General features: G+C 47.9%; 1 protein-coding gene across 1 annotated transcript in view; it reads right to left on the reverse strand.

The window, feature by feature from the left end:
- Window positions 1-690: 690 nt before the first annotated feature.
- The window catches only part of LOC119776877, a 79257-nt gene continuing 55390 nt past the window's right edge, over window positions 691-24557 (reverse strand). Inside the window, 5 exon segments of the mRNA XM_038275507.1 lie at window positions 691-1499; window positions 1502-1610; window positions 1613-3733; window positions 22497-22631; window positions 22717-22811. Coding sequence (XP_038131435.1) covers window positions 691-1499; window positions 1502-1610; window positions 1613-3733; window positions 22497-22631; window positions 22717-22811 — 3269 coding nt within the window.

Raw genomic sequence — 24557 nt, forward strand, 5'->3', positions numbered from 1 at the left:
TTCACAACACATGTCATCTCAAGGCACTTTACAGTTCAACCAGATCATCCAGTCAAATTGATACAAAGTTTTCTATCTAAGGAAAACCAGTTGATTGCATTGACTCATTGACTCAAATACAATCCCCCACACTAAGCATGCTTGTAGCGACAGTGGAGAGGAAAAACTCCCTTTGAACAGGAAGAAACCTCCAGCAGAACCAGGCTCAGTGTGAGCGGCCATCTGCCGAGGCCGACTGGGGTTCAAGGAGACAGAAGCAGAGATACAAAAAGCAGCTGTAAAAGGCGGCCCCGTCCAGGAAACACACAGCCAGGCAGACGAGCTCCAAGGCAGCTCCCATGCCAGAGGACGAAGAGAGCACATCCACTCAGTCACGGTCAGAGAAACAGGACCACACTGGAAAACAGGCCGATCTCCAACATCTATTAACAAGGGTGTTGATAGAAGCAGCACAGCTGATGTTTTTTTTTCCAGGATGACGTCACAGCCAAACAGGAACAGACGAGGCAAAGCTACTCTGAGGAAAAGCAGAGAGAGCAGAAGGTTAGAGATTGAACTAACAGATTCTGCAGAATAGGAGAACAGAGAGAGAATGAAGCAGAATGATGAAATGGGGGTCCCTATGTCCTCCAAAAGTCTAAGCCTATAGCAGCATAACTATAGAGATAGCTCAGGATAACCTGAGCCACCCTAACTATAAGCTTTATCAAAAATGAAAGTTTTAAGCCTAGCCTTAAAAGTAGACAGGGTGTCTGCCTCACGGACTAAAACTGGTAGTTGGTTCCACAGGAGAGGAGCCTGAGAACTAAAAGACCTGCCTCCCATTCTACTTTTAGAAATTCTAGGAACCACTAGTAAACCTGCAGATTGAGAGCGAAGTGCTCTGTTAGGAACATAAGGAACAATCAGATCTCTGATATAAGATGGAGCTTGGCCATTTAAGGCTTTATATGTGAGAAGGAGGATTTTAAATTCTATTCTTGATTTAACAGGAAGCCAATGAAGAGAAGCCAGGATAGGCGAGATATGATCTCTCTTTTTCATTTTCATCAGAACTCTGGCTGCAGCATTTTGGATCAGCTGAAGGCTTTTAACTACAGTTTGTGGACTTCCTGATAGTAAAGAATTACAATAGTCCAGCCTTGAAGTAACAAATGCATGGACTAGTTTCTCAGCATCACCCCTGGACAGGATATTTCTAATTTTTGCAATGTTCCTCAGATGAAAGAAGGAAATTCTAGAAACCTCCTTGATATGGGACCTAAATGACAGGTCCTGATCAAAAATAACACCAAGATTTTTTACTTTATTATCTGAAATCAGTTTAATCCCATCCAAATGAAGTGACTGGCTAATCAGTTTCTTTTCCAGAGACTCGGGTCCAAAGACTATAACTTCTGTTTTGTCTGCATTCAGAAGCAGAAAATTAAGAGTCATCCAGGTTTTTATGTCTTCAAGACATGCCTGTAATCTATGTAATGGGTTAGCTTCATCTGGATTATAGACAGATATAGCTGGGTATCATCAGCATAACAGTGGAAATTAATCCCATGCTGTCTAATAATTCTACCAATTGGGAGCATGTATAAAGTAAAGAGAATTGGTCCTAGCGCACTGATCCCTGTGGTACTCCACAGGTAACCTTTGAGCGTGTTGAAGATCTATCATTAACATGAACAAACTGAATTCGATCAGATAGATAAGATTTAAACCAGTCTAGTGCTGTTCCTTTAATTCCAACAAAATATTCAAGTCTTTCTAAAAGAATATTATGGTCAACTGTATCAAATGCAGCACTAAGATCCAACAGGACGAGCACAGATACAAGTCCATTATCTGAGGCCATGAGAATATCATTAGTGACTTTCACCAGAGCTGTTTCAGTGCTATGATGAGCTCTAAAGCCAGACTGAAACTCTTCAAAAAGTTCATTATGGTGGAAGTGATCGCAAACTTGTTTGGCAACTACTTTCTCAAGAATTTTGGATAAGAAAGGAAGATTGGATATAGGTCTATAATTGACCAAGTCATCTGGGTCAAGAGACGGTTTCTTAAGCAGAGGTTTAATTACAGCAATCTTAAAAGCTTTAGGTACATATCCCTGTAACAGAGATAGATTAATCACATCTAAAATGGAGGAGGAGATCAAAGGGAATACCTCCTTAAATAACCTGGTTGGAACTGGATCTAACATACAAGTTGAAGGCTTAGATGAAGACAATAATTTTGCTAATTCAGAGAGTTCAACTGGATCAAAGCAGTCTAAACCCGGTTCAGATTCCATGACTACCTCAGGTACAATCGCGGATAGAGGAGTGCTTATGATCTTATTTTTAATAAGATCAATCTTATTTATAAAGAATCCCATAAAATCATTGCTGCTAAGAGCAGGTGGAATGGACGGTTCAACAGAGCTATGGCTCTGGGTGAGTTTGGCAACTGTATTAAAAAGAAATCTAGGATTATTCTTATTCTCCTCTATTAATGAGGAGAAGTATGCTGCTCTTGCTTTACAAAGGGTCCTCTTATACAGCAGTAAACCATTTTTCCAGACTAGGAAGGACTCTCGCAGGCCTGTGGAGCGATATTTTCTCTCCAGTTTCCTAGCATTTTGCTTCAAAGTACGCAGCTCTGCATTAAACCAAGGAGCAAGCTTTCTATTTTTAACGGTTTTCATTTTCAAAGGAGCTGCGTTGTCTAAGGCAATACGCAGAGAACTAGCAACCCCCTCAACAAAATCATCAACCTGTGAAGGGGAATAAGCTAAGCTTTTGCACTCTGCAGCACTGCTCAGTGACACAGAGCAGAGAGAAAGTGAAGCAGATTCTTTAAAATTTATAACTGCACTATCTGATAAAGATCTACTAAAATTGAACCTTCTTTTGGGGGAGGAGAACTCTGTTAAAGTAATCCTGAAGGTTATTAGAAAGTGGTCAGAGAGGACAGGGTTGTGAGGAAATACTGTTATTTCTTCACATTCTATGCCGTATGTCAGCACAAGATCCAAAGTATGAAGATGAGAATGCGTGGGACCACTCTCACTCTGAACAAAGCCAATAGTGTCTAAGATAGCATTAAAGGCTGCTCTTAAGCTATCGCCTTCAATGTCAGCATGGATGTTAAAATCTCCCAATATGATGACCCTGTCAGTATTTAATACCAAATCAGAAAGGAACTCTGAAAACTCATCTAAAAATTCAGAGTAAGGACCTGGTGGACGATACAAAGTTACAAAAAGAAGAGGTTTTCTTGCCTTGAAATTTGGATCAGGGAAATTAAGGGTTAAATGTTCAAAAGAGTTGTAGGTATTAATTGTTTTGGGAGTAATCAGTAAGTCAGACTCGAAGATTGTTGCTACTCCTCCTCCTCGCCCAGAACTTCTGGGGATGTGAAAATTTAAATAGCTTGAAGGAGTTGCCTCATTTATGCTCACATAATCCTCTTTCTGCAGCCAGGTTTCTGTAAGGCAAAACAAGTCAATGTGATTATCACAAATCAAGTCATTAACTAGTAGACTTTTAGAGGAAAGCGATCTTATGTTAAACAGACCGCATTTATTTGTTTTAACTTTTTCCCCAATTGGAGTTATTTTGATTTTAATTAGATTATCATGATTTACTCCTTTGGGAATCTTTGCTAATTTATTAGATTTTGGTCGTGGGCAAGACACTGTCTGGATGGAGTAAAGAGTGGGTAACAGTAGAGAAGCTGCAGAGATGTGTGTTAAACTACAACTCTGCTTCCTGGTCTGCACCCTGGGTGGTCAGGGTTTTGGAGGACTAATAAATGTGGCCAGATTCCTAGAAAGAAGAGCTGCACCATCCAAAGTGGGATGGATGCCGTCTCTCCGAATCAGACCAGGCTTTCCCCAAAAGGATTGCCAATTATTAATGTAGCCCACGTTGTTTCCCGGGCACCACCTAGACAACCAGCGATTGAATGACGACATGCGGCTAAACATGTCATCACTGGTCAGATCAGGGAGGGGACCAGAGAAAATTACGGAGTCCGACATTTTTTTGGCAAACTTACAAGCAACACTAATTTTAGTGACCTCCGATCGGCGTAACCGGGTGTCATTACCACCAGCGTGAATAACAATCTTACTGTATTTAACCTTATCCTTAGCCAGTAGTTTCAGGTAGGATTTGATGTCGCCCGTTCTGGCCCCCGGCAAACATTTGACTATGGTCCCTGGTGTCTCTAATGCCACGTTTCTGACTATGGAGCTGCCAATCACCAGAGTGGGCTTCTCAGTGGGTGTGTCACTGAGTGGGGAAAACCGGTTAGAAACGTGAACGGGTTGGTGGTGACCAGTGGGCAGAGATCCACGACTACGCTTTCTGCGTACAGTTACCCAATCGCCTGGCTGCTCAGGCACTTTTGGAGGACAGCTACGTGGGGGGCCTACTTCAACAGCCTGAAGCCTGGATTCTAACTCTGACACCCTCGCCTCCAAAGCTACAAAAATACTACACTTATTACACATCCCATTATCACTAAAGGAGGCAGAGGAATAACTGAACATCTGACACAGAGAGCAGGAGAGAGGAGAGGAAGAAGGAAGAGTTGGAAAAGAGTCAAGGGAGGGAGAGAGAAGCCATAGCAATGCTAAGCTAGCGCTAGCCTAGGCTAGCTACTTCTTGCTATCAGAAATAAAACCGTGTGAAACTGACAAGTGCTCAGTAGAAAAGTGCAGCAGAAGGTGCTATGTTTTAAAGTAGTCAGTTAGAGTTACTTAGATACAGAGATATCACAGAAAAAATAACTTAACTTCAGATGGAGATCCTCTGAACAGCTGCACACTCAGTTGCACACTCAGTTAATCCAAACAGGAAGTGAGAATATTCCACCCTTTCACTGAATTACAGGGTCTGACCAGGAGATGGCGCTTCTCTTTAGATCTTAATGTTCACAAATCATGACAGAAAGAACCAACCAAGGACCAACCAAGGACCAACCAAGGACCAGCCAAGGACCAGCCAAGGACCAGCCAAGAACCAAGTAAGGGCAATTCAATGACCAGCCAAGGACAAGCCAAGGACCAGCCAAGGACCAGCCAAGGACCAGCCAAGGACCAGCCAAGGACCATTCAAAGACTAGCCAAGGACCATTCAATGACCAATAAAGAACCATTCAAAGACTAGCCAAGGACTATTCCCGGACCAGCCAAGGACTATTTAAGGACCAGCCAAGAGCCAGTAAAGAGCGATGCAAGGAACAACCAATGGCCATTCAAGGACAATCAAAGGACAAGCCAAGGACCAGCCGAGGACCATTCAAAGACAAATAAAGAACCATTCAAAGACCATCCAAGCACTAGTCAAGGACCAACCAAGAGCCAGCCAAGGGCGATGCAAGGAACAACCAATGGCCTTTCAAGGACCATCAAAGGACCAGCCAAGGGCCAGCCAATGACCATTCAAGGACCAGCCAAGGACCAACCAAAGGTAAGCCAAGGACGAGCCAAGGACCAGTCAAGAACCATGCAAAGGCCATTCAATGACCAGCCAAGGACCATTTAAGAACCAGCCATGAACTATGCAAATGCCATTCAAGGACCATTCAAGGACCAGCCAAGGACAAGCCAAGAGCAATACAAAGAACAGCCAAGGATGGCTGAAGGACCAGCCAAGGATGATTAAAGAACTAGCCAAGGACAATTAAAGGACTAGCCAAGGACCAGGCAAGAACCAGCCAAGGACAAAACAAGAGCCATTCAAGGACCAGCCAAGAACCAGCCAGGGACCATTCAAGGCCAGCCAAAGACCAGCCAAGGACCTACCAATGACCATTTAAGGACCAGCCAAAAACCAAGAAAGGGCTATTCAAGGACCAGCCAGCAACCAGCCAAGGACCATTCAAGGACCAATAAAACGCCAGCCAAGGACCAGTCAAAGACCATTCAAAGACCAGCAAAGGACCATTCAATGACCAGCCAAGGACCAAGCAAGGTCTATTTAATGACCAGCCAGCAACCAGCCAAGGACCATTCAAGGACCAGCCAAGGACCAACCAAAGGCCAGCCAAGGATCAGCTAAGGACCATTCAATGACCAGCCAAGTACCAAGCAAGGTCTATTTAATGACCAGCCTAGGACCAGCCAACGACCATTCAAGGACCAGCCAAGGACCAACCAAAGGCCCGCCAAGGATCAGCTAAGGACCATTCAATGACCAGCCAAGTACCAAGCAAGGTCTATTTAATGACCAGCCTAGGACCAGCCAATGACCATTCAAGGACCAGCCAAGGACCAACCAAAGGCCAGCCAAGGATCAGCTAAGGAAAAGTCAAAGACCAGCTAAGGACCAGCCAAGGACCATTTAAGAACCAGCCAAGAACTACGCAAATGCCATTCAAGGACCATTCAAGCCAGCCAAGGACAAGCCAAGTGCAACGCAAGGAACAGCCATGGACGGCTGAAGGACCAGCCAAGGATGATTAAAGAACTAGCCAAGGAAAATTCAAGGACCAGCCAAGAAACAAGCAGGGGCCATTCAAGGACCAGCCAAGGACAATTTAAGAACCAGGTGGTTCTTGACCATTGAACAACTAGCCAAGGACAAATAAAGAACCATTCAAAGACCAGCCAAGGACTATTCAAGGACCAACCAAGAGCCAGCCAAGGGCGATGCAAGGAACAACCAATGGCCATTCAAGGACCATCAAAGGACCAGCCAAGGGCCAGCCAATGACCATTCAAGGACCAGCCAAGGACCAGCCAAAGGTAAGCCAAGGACGAGCCAATGATCATTCAAAGACCAGCCAAGGGCCAGCCAAGGACCATTCAAGGACCAGTCAAGAACCATGCAAAGGCCATTCAATGACCAGCCAAGGACCATTTAAGCACCCGCCAAAACTACGCAAATGCCAGCCAAGGAATGGCCAAGAACTAGTCAAGGATAATTAAAGAACCAGTCAAAGACCAGCCAAGGACCATTCAAGGACCAACCAAGGGCCATTCAATGACCAGCCAAGGACAAGCCAAGAATCAAGAAAGGGCCATTCAATGACCAGCCAAGGACCAGCCAAGAACCAGCCAAGGACCAGCCAATGACTATTCAAGGACCAGCCATGGGCAAGCCAAGCACCATTGAAGAACCAGCCAAGAACCAAGCAAGCATCAAGGACCAGCCAAGGGCCAGCCAAGGACCATTCAAGGACCAGTCAAGAAACATGCAAAGGCTATTCAAGGAACGCCAAGGAACAGCCAAGAACCAGTCAAGGACAATTGAAGGACCAGCAAAAGACCAGCCAAGGGGCATTCAAGGACCAACCAAGGACCAGCCAAGGACCAGCTAAGGACCACTGAATGACCATTCAAGGACCAGCCAAAGACCATTGGAAGACTAGCCAAGGACCATTCAAGGACCAATAAAGAACCATTCAAAGACCAGCCAAGGACTATTCCCGGACCAGCCAAGGACTATTCAAGGACCAGCCAAGAGCCAGCCAAGGGCAAAGCAAGGAACAACCAATGGCCATTCAAGGAGCAGCCAAGGACCATCCAAGGGCCAGCCAAGGACCAAATAAGGACCAATCAAGGAACCTTCAAGGACCATTCAAATACCAGCCAAGGACCTGCCAATGACCATTTAAGAACCACCCAAGAACCATTCAAGGACCAGCTAAGGACCATTCAAGAACCATCTTAGGACCATTCAAGACCAGACAAAAACCAACCAGGAGCAGTCAAGGACCATTAAAGGACCTGCTAAGGACCATTCAAGAACCAGCTTAGGACCATTCAAGACCAGACAAAAACCAACCAGGAGCAGTCAAGGACCATTTAAGGACCAGCTAAGGACCATTTAAGAACCAGCTTCGTAGCATTCAAGACAAGCCAAGGACCATTCATGGACAAACAAAGAACCAACCAAGGGCCTTTCAAATACAAGCCAAGGATCAACCAAGGACCAGCCACGGACACAAAGAACCAGCCAAGGACTGGCCAAGGACCATTCAAGGACAAGCGACAAGCACAGAACCAGCCAAGGACCATTCAAGTACAAGCCAAGGATCAACCAAGGCCCAGCCAAGAATCAACCAAGGACAGCCAGAGGACCATTCAAGCACCAGCCAAGGATCATTCAAGAACATGGCAAGGACCATTCAAGGACCACACAAGGGCCAGCAAAAAAAAACATTCAATTACAAGCCAAGGACCAGCCATGAACAAACCAAGGACCATTCAAGGAAAAGCCAAGGGTCAGGCAAGGGCCAATCAAGGGCCAGCCAAGGATCAGCCAAGACAAACCAAGGACTACACAAAGGTCAGGCAAGGACCATTTAAGGACCAGTCCAGGACCAGTCAAAACCATCCAAGGACCAACCAAAGACAATTCAAGTGCCAGCCAAGGACCATTTAAGGACCATCCAAGAACAAAGCAAGGGCCATTCAAGGACTAGCCAAAGACCAGCCAAAATCAGCCAATGACCATTCAGGGGCCAGCCAAGAACCAGCCAAGGACCATTCAAGGACCAGTCAAGGGCCAGCTAAGGACCATTCAAGGACCAGCCAAATACCAACCAGGAGCAGTCAAGGACCAACCAATGACCATTCAAGGACCAGCCAAATACCAACCAGGAGCAGTCAAGGACCAGCCAATGACCATTCAAGGACCAGCCAAATACCAACCAGGAGCAGTCAAGGACCAGCCAATGACCATTCAAGGACCAGCCAAATACCAACCAGGAGCAGTCAAGGACCAGCCAATGACCATTCAAGAACCACCCAAGGGCCATTCAAGGGCCAGCCAATGACCATTCAAGATCCAGCCAATGACCATTCAAGGGCCAGCCAATTACCATTCAAGGGCCATCCAATGACCATTCAAGGACCAGCCAAATACCAACCAGGAGCAGTCAAGGACCAGCCAATGACCATTCAAGAACCACCCAAGGGCCATTCAAGTTCCAGCCAATGACCATTCAAGGGCCAGCCAATTACCATTCAAGGACCAGCCAAATACCAACCAGGAGCAGTCAAGGACCAGCCAATGACCATTCAAGGACCAGCCAAATACCAACCAGGAGCAGTCAAGGACCAGCCAATGACCATTCAAGAACCACCCAAGGGCCATTCAAGGGCCAGCCAATGACCATTCAAGGTCCAGCCAATGACCATTCAAGGGCCAGCCAATTACCATTCAAGGGCCATCCAATGACCATTCAAGGACCAGCCAAATACCAACCAAGAGCAGTCAAGGACCAGCCAATGACCATTCAAGAACCACCCAAGGGCCATTCAAGTTCCAGCCAATTACCATTCAAGGACCAGCCAAATACCAACCAGGAGCAGTCAAGGACCAGCCAATGACCATTCAAGGACCAGCCAAATACCAACCAGGAGCAGTCAAGGACCAGCCAATGATCATTCAAGAACCACCCAAGGGCCAGCCAATGACCATTCAAGGTCCAGCCAATGACCATTCAAGGGCCAGCCAATGACCATTCAAGGGCCAGCCAATGACCATTCAAGGACCAGCCAAATACCAACCAGGAGCAGTCAAGGACCAGCCAATGACCATTCAAGAACCACCCAAGGGCCATTCAAGGGCCAGCCAATGACCATTCAAGGGCCAGCCAATGACCATTCAAGGGCCAGCCAATGACCATTCAAGGACCAGCCAAAAACCAACCAGGAACAGTCAAGGACCAGCCAATGACGATTTAAGAACCACCTAAGGACCATTCAAGGACCAGCTAAGGACCATTCAAGGACCAGCTAAGGACCATTCAAGACCAGCCAAGGACCATTTAAACAAAGAAGCAACCAAGGGACAATCAAGTACAAGCCAAGGATTAACCAAGGACCAGCCAAGGACCATTAAGAACCAGCCAAGGACCGGCCAAGGAACATTCAAGGACAAGCCAAGGATCAACCAAGGCCCAGCCAAAGGATGAACCAAAGCCCATCAAAGGACCATTCAAGGACCAGCCAAGGATTATTCAAGAACAAGCCAAGGACCATTCAAGCACCACACAAGGGCCAGCAAAAAAAACATTCAATTACAAGCCAAGGACCATCCATGAACCAACCAAGGACCATTCAAGGAAAAGCCAAGGGTCAGGCAAGGGCCATTCTAGGACCAGCCAAGGATCAGCCAAGAATAAACCAAGGACTAGCCAAGGGCCAGGCAAGGACCATTTAAGGACCAGTCCAGGACCAGTCAAAGACCATCCAAGGACCAACCAAAGTCAATTCAAGTGCCAGCCAAGGACCAGTCAATGACCAGCCAAGGACCAGCCAATGACCATTCAAGGACCAGTGAAGGGCCAGCCAAGGACAATTCAAGGACCTGCAAAGGACCAAGCAAGGGCCATTTAAGGACCAGCCAATGACAAGCCAAGAACCAGCCAATGACCATTCAAAGACCTGCGAAGGACCAGCAAAGGGCCCGCCAAGGACCATTCAAGCACCAGCCATGAACCATTCAAGGACCAGCCAAGAATCAATAAAGGGGCCTTCAAGGACCAGCCAAGGACCAACCAAGAACAAGCCGAGGACCATTAAAGGACCATTAAAAGACCAGCCAAGGACAAGGCAAGGGCAATGTAAGGACCAGCGAAGGAACAACAAAGAACCAGCCAAGGACCATTTAAGGACCACCAAAGGACCATTAAAAGATTAGCCAAGGACAAGCCAAGGACAATTCAAGGACCGGCCAAAGAAGATTTAAGAACTAGCCAAATACTATTAAAGGAGCAGCCAACAACCAAGCAACAGTCATTCAAGGACCTGCCAAGGACCGGCCAAGAACCATCCAAGGACCATTCAAGGACCAGTAAGGGACCATTCAAAGACCAGCCAAAGACAAGCCAAGGGCCAGTCAAAGACCATTCAAATGCCAGCCAAGGATCAGTCAAAGTCACTCAAAGACCAGCCAAGGACCAGCCAATGACCATTCAAGCACAAGCCGAGGGTTAGCCAAGGGCCATTCCAGGACCAGCCAAGGACCAGTAAAGGACCATTCAAAGACCAGCCAAGGACGATTCAAGGACCAGCTAAGGACAAGTAAAGAAGAAGCCAAGGACTATTCAAGGACAAGACAAGAACCAGCCGAGGACCATTCAAGGACCATCAAAGGAGCAGCCAAGGGCCAGCCAAAAAAACATTCAAATTTCAGCCAAGGACCAGTCAAACATCTCTCAAAGACCAGCCGAAGACCCGCCAATTTCCATTCAAGGACCAGCCAAGGACCATTCAAGGACAAGACAAGAACCAGCTGAGGACCATTCAAGGACCATCAAAGGAGCAGCCAAGGGCCAGCCAAAAAAACATTCAAATTTCAGCCAAGGACCAGTCAAACGTCTCTCAAAGACCAGCCGAAGACCCGCCAATTTCCATTCAAGGACCAGCCAAGGACCATTCAAGGACCAGTAAAGGACATTTCAAAGACCTACTTACTATTCTACTTACCTCTTCCTTTAGCCCTAGTCCCCCTTTTATTTCACCCTACTTCAGTTTTCCTTTAGCCCTACACTTTTCCTTTAGCCCTATTTCTCTTTCCTTTACCCCCTACTCCCCCTTTCCTTTAGCCCTACTTTACTTTTGCTTTAGCCCTACTTCTCTTTTCCTTTAGCCCTGCACTTTTCCTTAGCCCTACTTCTCTTTTCCTTTAGCCCTACTTCACTTTTCCTTTAGCCCTACTTCACTTTTCCTTTAGCCCTATTTCTCTTTTCTTTTAGTCCTACTTACCTCTTCCTTCAGTCCTTCTTCTCTTTTCCTTTAGCCCTACACTTTTCCTTTAGCCCAATTTCTCTTTTCTTTTAGCCCTACTTACCTCTTCCCCCAGCCCTACTACTCCTTTACCTCTACTCCCCCTTTCCTTTAGCCCTACCCCCCCCCTTTCCTTTAGCTCTACTTACCTCTTCCTTTAGCCCTACTTTACTTTTGCTTTAGCCCTACTTCTCTTTTCCTTTAGCCCTGCACTTTTCCTTAGCCCTACTTCTCCTTTCCTTTAGACCTACTTCTCTTTTCCTTTAGCCCTACTTCACTTTTCCTTTAGCCCTATTTCTCTTTTCTTTTAGTCCTACTTACCTCTTCCTTCAGCCCTACTTCTCTTTTCCTTTAGCCCCACACTTTTCCTTTAGCCCAATTTCTCTTTTCTTTTAGCCCTACTTACCTCTTCCCCCAGCCCTACTACTCCTTTACCTCTACTCCCCCTTTCCTTTAGCCCTACCACCCCTTTCCTTTAGCTCTACTTACCTCTTCCTTTAGCCCTACTTCACTTTTCCTTTAGCCCTATTTCTCTTTTCTTTTAGCCCTACTTCTCTTTTCTTTTAGCCCTACTTACTTCCTTCTTTAGCCCTACTCCCCTTTTCCTTTAGCCCTACTTCTCTTTTCCTTTAGCCCTATTTCTCTTTTCTTTTAGTCCTACTTACCTCTTCCTTCAGCCCTACTCCCCTTTTCCTTTAGCCCTACTTCTCTTTTCCTTTAGCCCTACTTCACTTTTCCTTTAGCCCTATTTCTCTTTTCTTTTAGTCCTACTTACCTCTTCCTTCAGCCCTACTTCTCTTTTCCTTTAGCCCTACTTCACTTTTCCTTCAGCCCTACTTCTCTTTTCCTTTAGCCCTACTTACCTCTTCCTTCAGCCCTACTTCCGTTTTCCTTTAGCCCTACACTTTTCCTTTAGCCCAATTTCTCTTTTCTTTTAGCCCTACTTACCTCTTCCCCCAGCCCTACTACTCCTTTACCTCTACTCCCCCCTTTCCTTTAGCCATACCCCCCCTTTCCTTTAGCTCTACTTACCTCTTCCTTTAGCCCTACTCCCCTTTTCCTTTAGCCCTACTCCCCTTTTCCTTTAGCCCTACTTCTCTTTTCCTTTAGCCCTACTTCTCTTTTCCTTTAGCCCTACTTCTCTTTTCCTTTAGCCCTACTCCCCCTTTCATTTCACCCTACTTCAGTTTTCCTTTAGCCCTACACTTTTCCTTTAGCCCTATTTCTCTTTTCTTTTAGTCCTACTTACCTCTTCCTTCAGCCCTACTTCTCTTTTCCTTTAGCCCTACTTCAGTTTTCCCTTTAGCCCTACTTCTCTTTTCCTTTAGCCCTACTTCAGTTTTCCTTTAGCCCTACTTCTCTTTTCCTTTAGCCCTACACTTTTCCTTAGCCCTACTTCTCCTTTCCTTTAGCCCTACTTCAGTTTTCCTTTAGCCCTACTTCACTTTTCCTTTAGCCCTATTTCTCTTTTCTTTTAGTCCTACTTACCTCTTCCTTCAGCCCTACTTCCCTTTTCCATTAACCCTACTTCAGTTTTCCTTTAGCCCTACTTCTCTTTTCCTTTAGCCCTACTTCAGTTTTCCTTTAGCCCTACTTCTCTTTTCCTTTAGCCCTACTTCAGTTTTCCTTTAGCCCTACTTCTCTTTTCCTTTAGCCCTACACTTTTCCTTAGCCCTACTTCTCCTTTCCTTTAGCCCTACTTCAGTTTTCCTTTAGCCCTACTTCTCTTTTCCTTTAGCCCTACACTTTTCCTTAGCCCTACTTCTCCTTCCCTTTAGCCCTACTTCAGTTTTCCTTTAGCCCTACTTCTCTTTTCCTTTAGCCCTACTTCAGTTTTCCTTTAGCCCTACTTTACTTTTGCTTTAGCCCTACTTCTCTTTTCCTTTAGCCCTACACTTTTCCTTAGCCCTACTTCTCCTTTCCTTTAGCCCTACTTCAGTTTTCCTTTAGCCCTACTTCTCTTTTCCTTTAGCCCTACTTCAGTTTTCCTTTAGCCCTACTTCTCTTTTCCTTTAGCCCTACTTCAGTTTTCCTTTAGCCCTACTTCTCTTTTCCTTTAGCCCTACACTTTTCCTTAGCCCTACTTCTCCTTTCCTTTAGCCCTACTTCAGTTTTCCTTTAGCCCTACTTTACTTTTGCTTTAGCCCTACTTCTCTTTTCCTTTAGCCCTACACTTTTCCTTAGCCCTACTTCTCCTTTCCTTTAGCCCTACTTCCGTTTTCCTTTAGCCCTACACTTTTCCTTTAGCCCAATTTCTCTTTTCTTTTAGCCCTACTTACCTCTTCCCCCAGCCCTACTACTCCTTTACCTCTACTCCCCCTTTCCTTTAGCCCTACCACCCCTTTCCTTTAGCTCTACTTACCTCTTCCTTTAGCCCTACTTCACTTTTCCTTTAGCCCTATTTCTCTTTTCTTTTAGCCCTACTTCTCTTTTCTTTTAGCCCTACTTACTTCCTTCTTTAGCCCTACTCCCCTTTTCCTTTAGCCCTACTTCTCTTTTCCTTTAGCCCTATTTCTCTTTTCTTTTAGTCCTACTTACCTCTTCCTTCAGCCCTACTCCCCTTTTCCTTTAGCCCTACTTCTCTTTTCCTTTAGCCCTACTTCACTTTTCCTTTAGCCCTATTTCTCTTTTCTTTTAGTCCTACTTACCTCTTCCTTCAGCCCTACTTCTCTTTTCCTTTAGCCCTACTTCACTTTTCCTTCAGCCCTACTTCTCTTTTCCTTTAGCCCTACTTACCTCTTCCTTCAGCCCTACTTCCGTTTTCCTTTAGCCCTACACTTTTCCTTTAGCCCAATTTCTCTTTTCTTTTAGCCCTACTTACCTCTTCCCCCAGCCCTACTACTCCTTTACCTCTACTCCCCCTTTCCTTTAGCCATACCCCCCCTTTCCTTTAGCTCTACTTACCTCTTCCTTTAGCCCTACTCCCCTTTTCCTTTAGCCCTACTCCCCTTTTCCTTTAGCCCTACTTCTCTTTTCCTTTAGCCCTACTTCTCTTTTCCTTTAGCCCTACTTCTCTTTTCCTTTAGCCCTACTCCCCCTTTCATTTCACCCTACTTCAGTTTTCCTTTAGCCCTACACTTTTCCTTTAGCCCTATTTCTCTTTTCTTTTAGCCCTACTTACCTCCTTCATTAGCCCTACTTCTCATTTCCTTTACCCCTACTCCCCCTTTCCTTTAGCCCTACTTTACTTTTGCTTTAGCCCTACTTCTCTTTTCCTTTAGCCCTACTTCTCTTTTCCTTTAGCCCTACACTTTTCCTTAGCCCTACTTCTCCTTTCCTTTAGCCCTACTTCAGTTTTCCTTTAGCCCTACTTCACTTTTCCTTTAGCCCTATTTCTCTTTTCTTTTAGTCCTACTTACCTCTTCCTTCAGCCCTACTTCTCTTTTCCTTTAGCCCTACTTCAGTTTTCCTTTAGCCCTACTTCTCTTTTCCTTTAGCCCTACTTCAGTTTTCCTTTAGCCCTACTTCTCTTTTCCTTTAGCCCTACACTTTTCCTTAGCCCTACTTCTCCTTTCCTTTAGCCCTACTTCAGTTTTCCTTTAGCCCTACTTCACTTTTCCTTTAGCCCTATTTCTCTTTTCTTTTAGTCCTACTTACCTCTTCCTTCAGCCCTACTTCCCTTTTCCATTAACCCTACTTCAGTTTTCCTTTAGCCCTACTTCTCTTTTCCTTTAGCCCTACTTCAGTTTTCCTTTAGCCCTACTTCTCTTTTCCTTTAGCCCTACTTCAGTTTTCCTTTAGCCCTACTTCTCTTTTCCTTTAGCCCTACACTTTTCCTTAGCCCTACTTCTCCTTTCCTTTAGCCCTACTTCAGTTTTCCTTTAGCCCTACTTCTCTTTTCCTTTAGCCCTACACTTTTCCTTAGCCCTACTTCTCCTTTCCTTTAGCCCTACTTCAGTTTTCCTTTAGCCCTACTTCTCTTTTCCTTTAGCCCTACTTCAGTTTTCCTTTAGCCCTACTTTACTTTTGCTTTAGCCCTACTTCTCTTTTCCTTTAGCCCTACACTTTTCCTTAGCCCTACTTCTCCTTTCCTTTAGCCCTACTTCAGTTTTCCTTTAGCCCTACTTCTCTTTTCCTTTAGCCCTACTTCAGTTTTCCTTTAGCCCTACTTCTCTTTTCCTTTAGCCCTACTTCAGTTTTCCTTTAGCCCTACTTCTCTTTTCCTTTAGCCCTACACTTTTCCTTAGCCCTACTTCTCCTTTCCTTTAGCCCTACTTCAGTTTTCCTTTAGCCCTACTTTACTTTTGCTTTAGCCCTACTTCTCTTTTCCTTTAGCCCTACACTTTTCCTTAGCCCTACTTCTCCTTTCCTTTAGCCCTACTTCCGTTTTCCTTTAGCCCTACACTTTTCCTTTAGCCCAATTTCTCTTTTCTTTTAGCCCTACTTACCTCTTCCCCCAGCCCTACTACTCCTTTACCTCTACTCCCCCTTTCCTTTAGCCATACCCCCCCTTTCCTTTAGCTCTACTTACCTCTTCCTTTAGCCCTACTCCCCTTTTCCTTTAGCCCTACTCCCCTTTTCCTTTAGCCCTACTTCTCTTTTCCTTTAGCCCTACTTCTCTTTTCCTTTAGCCCTACTTCTCTTTTCCTTTAGCCCTACTCCCCCTTTCATTTCACCCTACTTCAGTTTTCCTTTAGCCCTACACTTTTCCTTTAGCCCTATTTCTCTTTTCTTTTAGCCCTACTTACCTCCTTCATTAGCCCTACTTCTCATTTCCTTTACCCCTACTCCCCCTTTCCTTTAGCCCTACTTTACTTTTGCTTTAGCCCTACTTCTCTTTTCCTTTAGCCCTACTTCTCTTTTCCTTTAGCCCTACACTTTTCCTTAGCCCTACTTCTCCTTTCCTTTAGCCCTACTTCAGTTTTCCTTTAGCCCTACTTCACTTTTCCTTTAGCCCTATTTCTCTTTTCTTTTAGTCCTACTTACCTCTTCCTTCAGCCCTACTTCTCTTTTCCTTTAGCCCTACTTCAGTTTTCCTTTAGCCCTACTTCTCTTTTCCTTTAGCCCTACTTCAGTTTTCCTTTAGCCCTACTTCTCTTTTCCTTTAGCCCTACACTTTTCCTTAGCCCTACTTCTCCTTTCCTTTAGCCCTACTTCAGTTTTCCTTTAGCCCTACTTCACTTTTCCTTTAGCCCTATTTCTCTTTTCTTTTAGTCCTACTTACCTCTTCCTTCAGCCCTACTTCCCTTTTCCATTAACCCTACTTCAGTTTTCCTTTAGCCCTACTTCTCTTTTCCTTTAGCCCTACTTCAGTTTTCCTTTAGCCCTACTTCTCTTTTCCTTTAGCCCTACACTTTTCCTTAGCCCTACTTCTCCTTTCCTTTAGCCCTACTTCAGTTTTCCTTTAGCCCTACTTCACTTTTCCTTTAGCCCTATTTCTCTTTTCTTTTAGTCCTACTTACCTCTTCCTTCAGCCCTACTTCCCTTTTCCATTAACCCTACTTCAGTTTTCCTTTAGCCCTACTTCTCTTTTCCTTTAGCCCTACTTCAGTTTTCCTTTAGCCCTACTTCTCTTTTCCTTTAGCCCTACTTCAGTTTTCCTTTAGCCCTACTTCTCTTTTCCTTTAGCCCTACACTTTTCCTTAGCCCTACTTCTCCTTTCCTTTAGCCCTACTTCAGTTTTCCTTTAGCCCTACTTCTCTTTTCCTTTAGCCCTACACTTTTCCTTAGCCCTACTTCTCCTTTCCTTTAGCCCTACTTCAGTTTTCCTTTAGCCCTACTTCTCTTTTCCTTTAGCCCTACTTCAGTTTTCCTTTAGCCCTACTTTACTTTTGCTTTAGCCCTACTTCTCTTTTCCTTTAGCCCTACACTTTTCCTTAGCCCTACTTCTCCTTTCCTTTAGCCCTACTTCAGTTTTCCTTTAGCCCTACTTCTCTTTTCCTTTAGCCCTACTTCAGTTTTCCTTTAGCCCTACTTCTCTTTTCCTTTAGCCCTACTTCAGTTTTCCTTTAGCCCTACTTCTCTTTTCCTTTAGCCCTACACTTTTCCTTAGCCCTACTTCTCCTTTCCTTTAGCCCTACTTCAGTTTTCCTTTAGCCCTACTTTACTTTTGCTTTAGCCCTACTTCTCTTTTCCTTTAGCCCTACACTTTTCCTTAGCCCTACTTCTCCTTTCCTTTAGCCCTACTTCAGTTTTCCTTTAGCCCTACTTCTCTTTTCCTTTAGCCCTACACTTTTCCTTAGCCCTACTTCTCCTTTCCTTTAGCCCTACTTCAGTTTTCCTTTAGCCCTACTTCTCTTTTCCTTTAGCCCTACTTCAGTTTTCCTTTAGCCCTACTTTACTTTTGCTTTAGCCCTACTTCTCCTTTCCTTTAGCCCTACCTCAGTTTTCCTTTAGCCCTACTTCACTTTTCCTTTAGCCCTATTTCTCTTTTCTTTTAGTCCTACTTACCTCTTCCTTCAGCCCTACTTCTCTTTTCCTTTAGCCCTACTTCAGTTTTCCTTTAGCCCTACTTCTCTTTTCCTTTAGCCCTACTTCAGTTTTCCTTTAGCCCAATTTCTCTTTTCTTTTAGCCCTACTTACCTCTTCCCCCAGCCCTACTTCTCCTTTACCTCTACTACCCCTTTCCTTTAGCCCTACTTCTCTTTTCCTTTAGCTCTACTTACCTCTTCCTTTAGCCCTACTTCACTTTTCCTTTAGCCCTATTTCTCTTTTCTTTTAGCCCTACTTACCTCCTTCTTTAGCCCTACTTCTCTTTTCCTTTAGCCCTACTTCAGTTTTCCTTTAGCCCTACTTCACTCTTCCTTCAGCCCTACTTCTCTTTTCCTTCAGCCCTACTTCTCTTTTCCTTTAGCCCTACTTCAGTTTTCCTTTAGCCCAATTTCTCTTTTCTTTTAGCCCTACTTACCTCTTCCCCCAGCCCTACTTCTCCTTTACCTCTACTCCCCCTTTCCTTTAGCCCTACTCCCCCTTTCCTTTAGCTCTACTTACCTCTTCCTTTAGCCCTACTTTACTTTTCCTTTAGCCCTACTTCTCTTTTCCTTTAGCCCTATTTCTCTTTTCTTTTAGCCCTACTTACCTCCTTCTTTAGCCCTACTTCTCTTTTCCTTTAGCCCTACTTCCCTTTTCCTAACTGGTTACTGCAGTCGTCAGGCCGTTATTGTAAATAGGAACTTATGTGTTACTCTTTATGTGTATGATAGTTTTGAGCTCCGTTAGCTGGCCTTGGTTATGAGAGCTAACTGTGGGGTTAGCTCAGACTACTGCAGCAATAAAGGCACATTATTAATATGGACTCAGGCCTCCCCTTGAAGAGCAACAACCTCCCCGCTGAGGATGCCATTAAAGACACCAGGAGCCTGAAACTCCATCCTCCCCCAAACAGAAACTTTTGGCCCACCGTTTGCAGGGTCCATCTAATGAGTTCATCATTTCATTCCTGTGCTGAAGCAGAGGGTTTTAAAACGAAACAATCAGCAGACACTCATCTCCTTTCGCTGGATGCTGGACAGAGTCGGCCATGTTGCCAACAATCTCAGGACGCGTCTCCCTGGGAAACTCTGGGAGTATTAGCCCATTATTTGGTCCATGCTAGGCCAGCGGGGGGCGCTTCATATCTTCACACCCCAGGAGGTGAAAGACAGACTCTCTCTGACAGCGGGGGGATGATGCATGGATGGAACGTAACAACTAATGAACTTTTCTGCTTACGTAGCTGATCCAACCTTCCCTAGTAGGAACTGATCAGCTTGGTAGATTTTTTAACAGCCGCCATGTTTCTTCTTTAACACTAGAGGGAGCTACTGCTGCTGTTGGTGAGACGTATTTTGTTCACTTCACTGAACAATGTGCTGTTCAGTCTATCTACGGCTGATATAAGCTCTTTTTTCTCTCTGATATCTCTGGATCTCAGTAACTCTAACTGTCCTCAACCACCTTAAAATATGGCGCCTTCTCCACTGAGCACTTATCGCTTTCCCAAGGTTTTATTTCTGGTAGTGAGGAGTTTGAAAGGAAGCCATCTATGTTCAGAAAGAAAAACTGAAACTGAAATCACCATTGCAATGTAAATCGTACTTGACAATAAAGTTGATTAATTGGGTTTGAAGTCTAGTTCCTGAATGCATCTCTGACATCTAAAGAGGAAAAAGATGTTTTTGCATAGATCACTTGGCTCACAGGTTATCCTACATGTAGGTCACTAGTTTTAGCCAATATCGCTACCTGACCTCTGCTTTCCGTGTGCTAGGGTTCAAACACTCTGTCCGCTGTATGCTCTGTGTGTTACTAAGTATTTTTAAGGCCTTTTACTGAGCCACAAAAAATGACTAATATAATTACTTCTGAACTTTCAAGGCTGTTTGGTCGTAATGGGACCCCTACCTGTCATCACACCAATCGGCCCCTGAATGATGTGGAGCTATTTGACATCAAAGCTGAATCAGAACAATCAGCTCCTTCCTAATAATGTAATCAGTTATCTCATAGCCAGCCTGCATGTTACCCACAACAACGTCCATATTAGAGGTAGATTCCAGGCTTCTGCTCTAGTAAGAGACAGTGAGAGACAGGCGGCGTTGACTAAGTCCTGATGGCGGTGACTGAGTCCTGGCGGCGGTGACTGAGTCCTGATGGCGGTGACTGAGTCCTGACGGCGATGACTGAGTCCTGACGGCGGTGACTGAGTCCTGACGGCAGTGACTGTGTCCTGGAGGCGGTGACTGAGTCCTGGAGGCGGTGACTGAGTCCTGAAGACGGTGACTGAGTCCTGACGGCGGTGACTGAGTCCTGACGATGGTGACTGAGTCCTGATGGAGGTGACTGAGTCCTGGAGGCAGTGACTGAGTCCCGACGGCGGTGACTGAGTCCTGACGGCGGTGACTGAGTCCTGACGATGGTGACTGAGTCCTGATGGAGGTGACTGAGTCCTGGAGGCGGTGACTGAGTCCTGACGGCGGTGACTGAGTCCTGACGGCGGTGACTGAGTCCTGACGGCGGTGACTGAGTCCTGATGGCGGTGACTGAGTCCTGACGGCGATGACTGAGTCCTGACGGCGGTGACTGAGTCCTGACGGCAGTGACTGTGTCCTGGAGGCGGTGACTGAGTCCTGAAGATGGTGACTGAGTCCTGACGGCGGTGACTGAGTCCTGACGATGGTGACTGAGTCCTGATGGAGGTGACTGAGTCCTGGAGGCGGTGACTGAGTCCCGACGGCGGTGACTGAGTCCTGACGGCGGTGACTGAGTCCTGGCGGCGGTGACTGAGTCCTGGAGGCGGTGACTGAGTCCTGACGGCGGTGACTGAGTCCTGACGGCGGTGACTGAGTCCTGACGACGGTGAGTGAGTCCTGATGGCGGTGACTGAGTCCTGGCGGCGGTGACTGAGTCCTGATGGCGGTGACTGAGTCCTGACGGCGATGACTGAGTCCTGATGGCGGTGACTGAGTCCTGACGGCGGTGACTGAGTCCTGATGGCGGTGACTGAGTCCTGGCGGCGGTGACTGAGTCCTGATGGCGGTGACTGAGTCCTGACGGCGATGACTGAGTCCTGACGGCGGTGACTGAGTCCTGACGGCAGTGACTGTGTCCTGGAGGCGGTGACTGGGTCCTGGAGGCGGTGACTGAGTCCTGAAGACGGTGACTGAGTCCTGACGGCGGTGACTGAGTCCTGACGATGGTGACTGAGTCCTGATGGAGGTGACTGAGTCCTGGAGGCGGTGACTGAGTCCCGACGGCGGTGACTGAGTCCTGACGGCGGTGACTGAGTCCTGACGATGGTGACTGAGTCCTGATGGAGGTGACTGAGTCCTGGAGGCGGTGACTGAGTCCTGACGGCGGTGACTGAGTCCTGACGGCGGTGACTGAGTCCTGACGGCGGTGACTGAGTCCTGATGGCGGTGACTGAGTCCTGACGGCGATGACTGAGTCCTGACGGCGGTGACTGAGTCCTGACGGCAGTGACTGTGTCCTGGAGGCGGTGACTGAGTCCTGAAGATGGTGACTGAGTCCTGACGGCGGTGACTGAGTCCTGACGATGGTGACTGAGTCCTGATGGAGGTGACTGAGTCCTGGAGGCGGTGACTGAGTCCCGACGGCGGTGACTGAGTCCTGACGGCGGTGACTGAGTCCTGGCGGCGGTGACTGAGTCCTGGAGGCGGTGACTGAGTCCTGACGGCGGTGACTGAGTCCTGACGGTGGTGACTGAGTCCTGACGACGGTGACTGAGTCCTGATGGAGGTGACTGAGTCCTGGAGGCGGTGACTGAGTCCTGATGGCGGTAACTGAGTCCTGACGGCGGTGACTGAGTCCTGACGGCGGTGACTGAGTCCTGACGGCGGTGACTGAGTCCTGGCCGCGGTGACTGAGTCCTGACGGCGGTGACTGAGTCCTGACGACTGTGACTGAGTCCTGGAGGCGGTGACTGAGTCCTGACGGCGGTGACTGAGTCCTGGCGGCGGTGACTGAGTCCTGACGGCGGTGACTGAGTCCTGACGGCGGTGACTGAGAGTCCTGGCGGCGGTGACTGAGTCCTGACGGTGGTGACTGAGTCCTGACGAAGGTGACTGAGTCCTGATGGAGGTGACTGAGTCCTGGAGGCGGTGACTGAGTCCTGGAGGCGGTAACTGAGTCCTGATGGCGGTGACTGAGTCCTGACGGCGGTGACTGAGTCCTGACGATGGTGACTGAGTCCTGATGGAGGTGACTGAGTCCTGGAGGCGGTGACTGAGTCCCGACGGCGGTGACTGAGTCCTGACGGCGGTGACTGAGTCCTGGCGGCGGTGACTGAGTCCTGGAGGCGGTGACTGAGTCCTGACGGCGGTGACTGAGTCCTGACGGCGGTGACTGAGTCCTGACGACGGTGAGTGAGTCCTGATGGCGTTGACTGAGTCCTGGCGGCGGTGACTGAGTCCTGATGGCGGTGACTGAGTCCTGACGGCGATGACTGAGTCCTGATGGCGGTGACTGAGTCCTGACGGCGGTGACTGAGTCCTGATGGCGGTGACTGAGTCCTGGCGGCGGTGACTGAGTCCTGATGGCGGTGACTGAGTCCTGACGGCGATGACTGAGTCCTGACGGCGGTGACTGAGTCCTGACGGCAGTGACTGTGTCCTGGAGGCGGTGACTGAGTCCTGGAGGCGGTGAGTGAGTCCTGAAGACGGTGACTGAGTCCTGACGGCGGTGACTGAGTCCTGACGATGGTGACTGAGTCCTGATGGAGGTGACTGAGTCCTGGAGGCGGTGACTGAGTCCCGACGGCGGTGACTGAGTCCTGACGGCGGTGACTGAGTCCTGACGATGGTGACTGAGTCCTGATGGAGGTGACTGAGTCCTGGAGGCGGTGACTGAGTCCTGACGGCGGTGACTGAGTCCTGACGGCGGTGACTGAGTCCTGACGGCGGTGACTGAGTCCTGATGGCGGTGACTGAGTCCTGACGGCGATGACTGAGTCCTGACGGCGGTGACTGAGTCCTGACGGCAGTGACTGTGTCCTGGAGGCGGTGACTGAGTCCTGAAGATGGTGACTGAGTCCTGACGGCGGTGACTGAGTCCTGACGATGGTGACTGAGTCCTGATGGAGGTGACTGAGTCCTGGAGGCGGTGACTGAGTCCCGACGGCGGTGACTGAGTCCTGACGGCGGTGACTGAGTCCTGGCGGCGGTGACTGAGTCCTGGAGGCGGTGACTGAGTCCTGACGGCGGTGACTGAGTCCTGACGGCGGTGACTGAGTCCTGACGACGGTGACTGAGTCCTGATGGAGGTGACTGAGTCCTGGAGGCGGTGACTGAGTCCTGATGGCGGTAACTGAGTCCTGATGGCGGTGACTGAGTCCTGACGGCGGTGACTGAGTCCTGACGGCGGTGACTGAGTCCTGGCCGCGGTGACTGAGTCCTGACGGCGGTGACTGAGTCCTGACTACTGTGACTGAGTCCTGGAGGCGGTGACTGAGTCCTGACGGCGGTGACTGAGTCCTGGCGGCGGTGACTGAGTCCTGACGGCGGTGACTGAGTCCTGACGGCGGTGACTGAGAGTCCTGGCGGCGGTGACTGAGTCCTGACGGCGGTGACTGAGTCCTGACGAAGGTGACTGAGTCCTGATGGAGGTGACTGAGTCCTGGAGGCGGTGACTGAGTCCTGGAGGCGGTAACTGAGTCCTGATGGCGGTGACTGAGTCCTGGAGGTGGTGACTGAGTCCTGGAGGCGGTGACTGAGTCCTGGAGGCTGTAATTGAGTCCTGATGGTGGTGACTGAGTCCTGGAGGCGGTGACTGAGTCCTGATGGCGGTGACTGAGTCCTGGAGGCTGTGACTTAGTCCTGACGGCGGTGACTGAGTCCTGACGGCGGTGACTGAGTCCTGGCGGCGGTGACTGAGTCCTGGAGGCGGTGACTGAGTCCTGGAGGCGGTAACTGAGTCCTGATGGCGGTGACTGAGTCCTGGAGGCGGTGACTGAGTCCTGGAGGCGGTGACTGAGTCCTGGAGGCGGTAACTGAGTCCTGATGGTGGTGACTGAGTCCTGGAGGCGTTAACTGAGTCCTGATGGCGGTGTCTGAGTCCTGGAGGCGGTAACTGAGTCCTGATGGCAGTGACTGTGTCCTGACGGCGGTGACTGAGTCCTGATGGAGGTGACTGAGTCCTGATGGCGGTGACTGAGTCCTGATGGCGGTGACTGAGTCCTGGAGGCGGTGACTGAGTCCTGGAGGCGGTGACTGAGTCCTGGAGGCGGTGACTGAGTCCTGGAGGCGGTAACTGAGTCCTGATGGCGGTGACTGAGTCCTGGAGGCGGTGACTGAGTCCTGGAGGCGGTGACTGAGTCCTGGAGGCGGTAACTGAGTCCTGATGGTGGTGACTGAGTCCTGGAGGCGTTAACTGAGTCCTGATGGCGGTGTCTGAGTCCTGG

Source organism: Cyprinodon tularosa, unplaced genomic scaffold (assembly GCF_016077235.1).
Source record: "Cyprinodon tularosa strain WSP-4 unplaced genomic scaffold, ASM1607723v1 ctg962, whole genome shotgun sequence".
Classification (NCBI taxonomy): Eukaryota; Metazoa; Chordata; class Actinopteri; order Cyprinodontiformes; family Cyprinodontidae; genus Cyprinodon; species Cyprinodon tularosa.